This window comes from Myotis davidii, unplaced genomic scaffold (genome assembly GCF_000327345.1).
Source record: "Myotis davidii unplaced genomic scaffold, ASM32734v1 scaffold1395, whole genome shotgun sequence".
Lineage (NCBI taxonomy): Eukaryota > Metazoa > Chordata > Mammalia > Chiroptera > Vespertilionidae > Myotis > Myotis davidii.
Window position 1 is genome coordinate 331,136 of NW_006288604.1, and position 1,160 is coordinate 332,295.

Sequence of the window (1,160 nt, forward strand, 5' to 3'; positions counted from 1 at the left end):
GTGGAGGGGTGGCTGGCACAGGGGGCACCAGATGCCAGGCAGGGGCTCGCTCAGCCATACTTTTCGCATCAGTTGGTTCGCTTATAAACAGAGACGTGAAGGGCTTGAGCCAGTGTGTTCGTCTCCCTCTCGTTTACTTATTTACTTATTGTGCTTCTATTGATTTCAGAGAGGAAGGGCGAGAGAGACACTAATGATGAGAAAGTTCTCTGGACAGTGTCCCCAGGAGCAGACACAGGGGGCCTGCAGGATGGGCGAGCTGCCCCCCCAGCGCCCGGCCAGCGCCCACTCACTTGTTCCGTAGCCAGATGATCTCGGGCTTGGGGTTGCCCTCGGCCCTGCAGGTGAAGAACACGGTGTTCCCCAAGGTGACGTCCGCGTCCTGGGGCTCCGACGTGAGCCCTCACCCCCCACGGGCCTCAGGGCAGCGGCCTCCTCCCCAGCCCACCTCGTGTTTCAGGGCATAAAGAAAAGGAAGCGATGCCCGTCCAGCTGCAGCAGCCACGCGTGCCCAGGGCCTGGCGGGCGGGCAATGCGGACTTGCAGCTGCGCTACCGCGAGTGCACGACACCAGCTGGCATCTACCAGGCCCGGTGGTTGCTCACGCTCACGGTTTGCCTTTCATGTGTGAAAAACAATGACAAAAATTCATTTTAGCACCAAAAACGGGGCTGACATGAAAAGACCAGCCTGGACTCCTCGGAATTCACGGGAACGGGAAGACCGTCCTGCAATCCGGTGCGGTTCTGCGTTTCCGTGGCTACCGGTGAGGCCTCAGGTGGGGACCCAGCTCGCACCCATGAGGTCACCGCCCAGGGCCCTTCTGGCCCCGCCCAGGGGTCCTCTACACCCAGCGGCCTGCAGGGCGGCAGTGTGCTCCATCCTGCTGCCTTTAGCAGGGCCTCAAAGTAAACTCAGTTTATGAACAAATGCCTTTAGCCCCGCCCACGTGGCTCAGCAGTTGGCTGTCGACCTAGGAACCAGGAGGTCACGGGTTCGATTCCCGGTCAGGGCACAGGCCCAGGTTGCTGGCTGGGTCCCCAGTAGGGGGCTTACAGGAGGCAGCTGATCAATGTTTCTCTCATTGATGTTTCTGTCTCTCGTCCTCTCCCTCTAAAATCAATAAAAAATATTTTTAAATAAAGGTTTATAAAAAGGAA

The 1,160-nt window shown here is 58.3% G+C and overlaps 1 protein-coding gene across 1 annotated transcript in view; it reads right to left on the bottom strand.

Moving 5' to 3' along the window:
• PXDN (peroxidasin) overlaps window positions 1–1,160 on the bottom strand; it is a 70,215-nt gene that overhangs the window by 40,356 nt on the left and 28,699 nt on the right. The window contains 1 exon segment of the mRNA XM_015561791.1: window positions 294–432. Within this exon segment, the coding sequence (XP_015417277.1) occupies window positions 294–432 (139 nt within the window).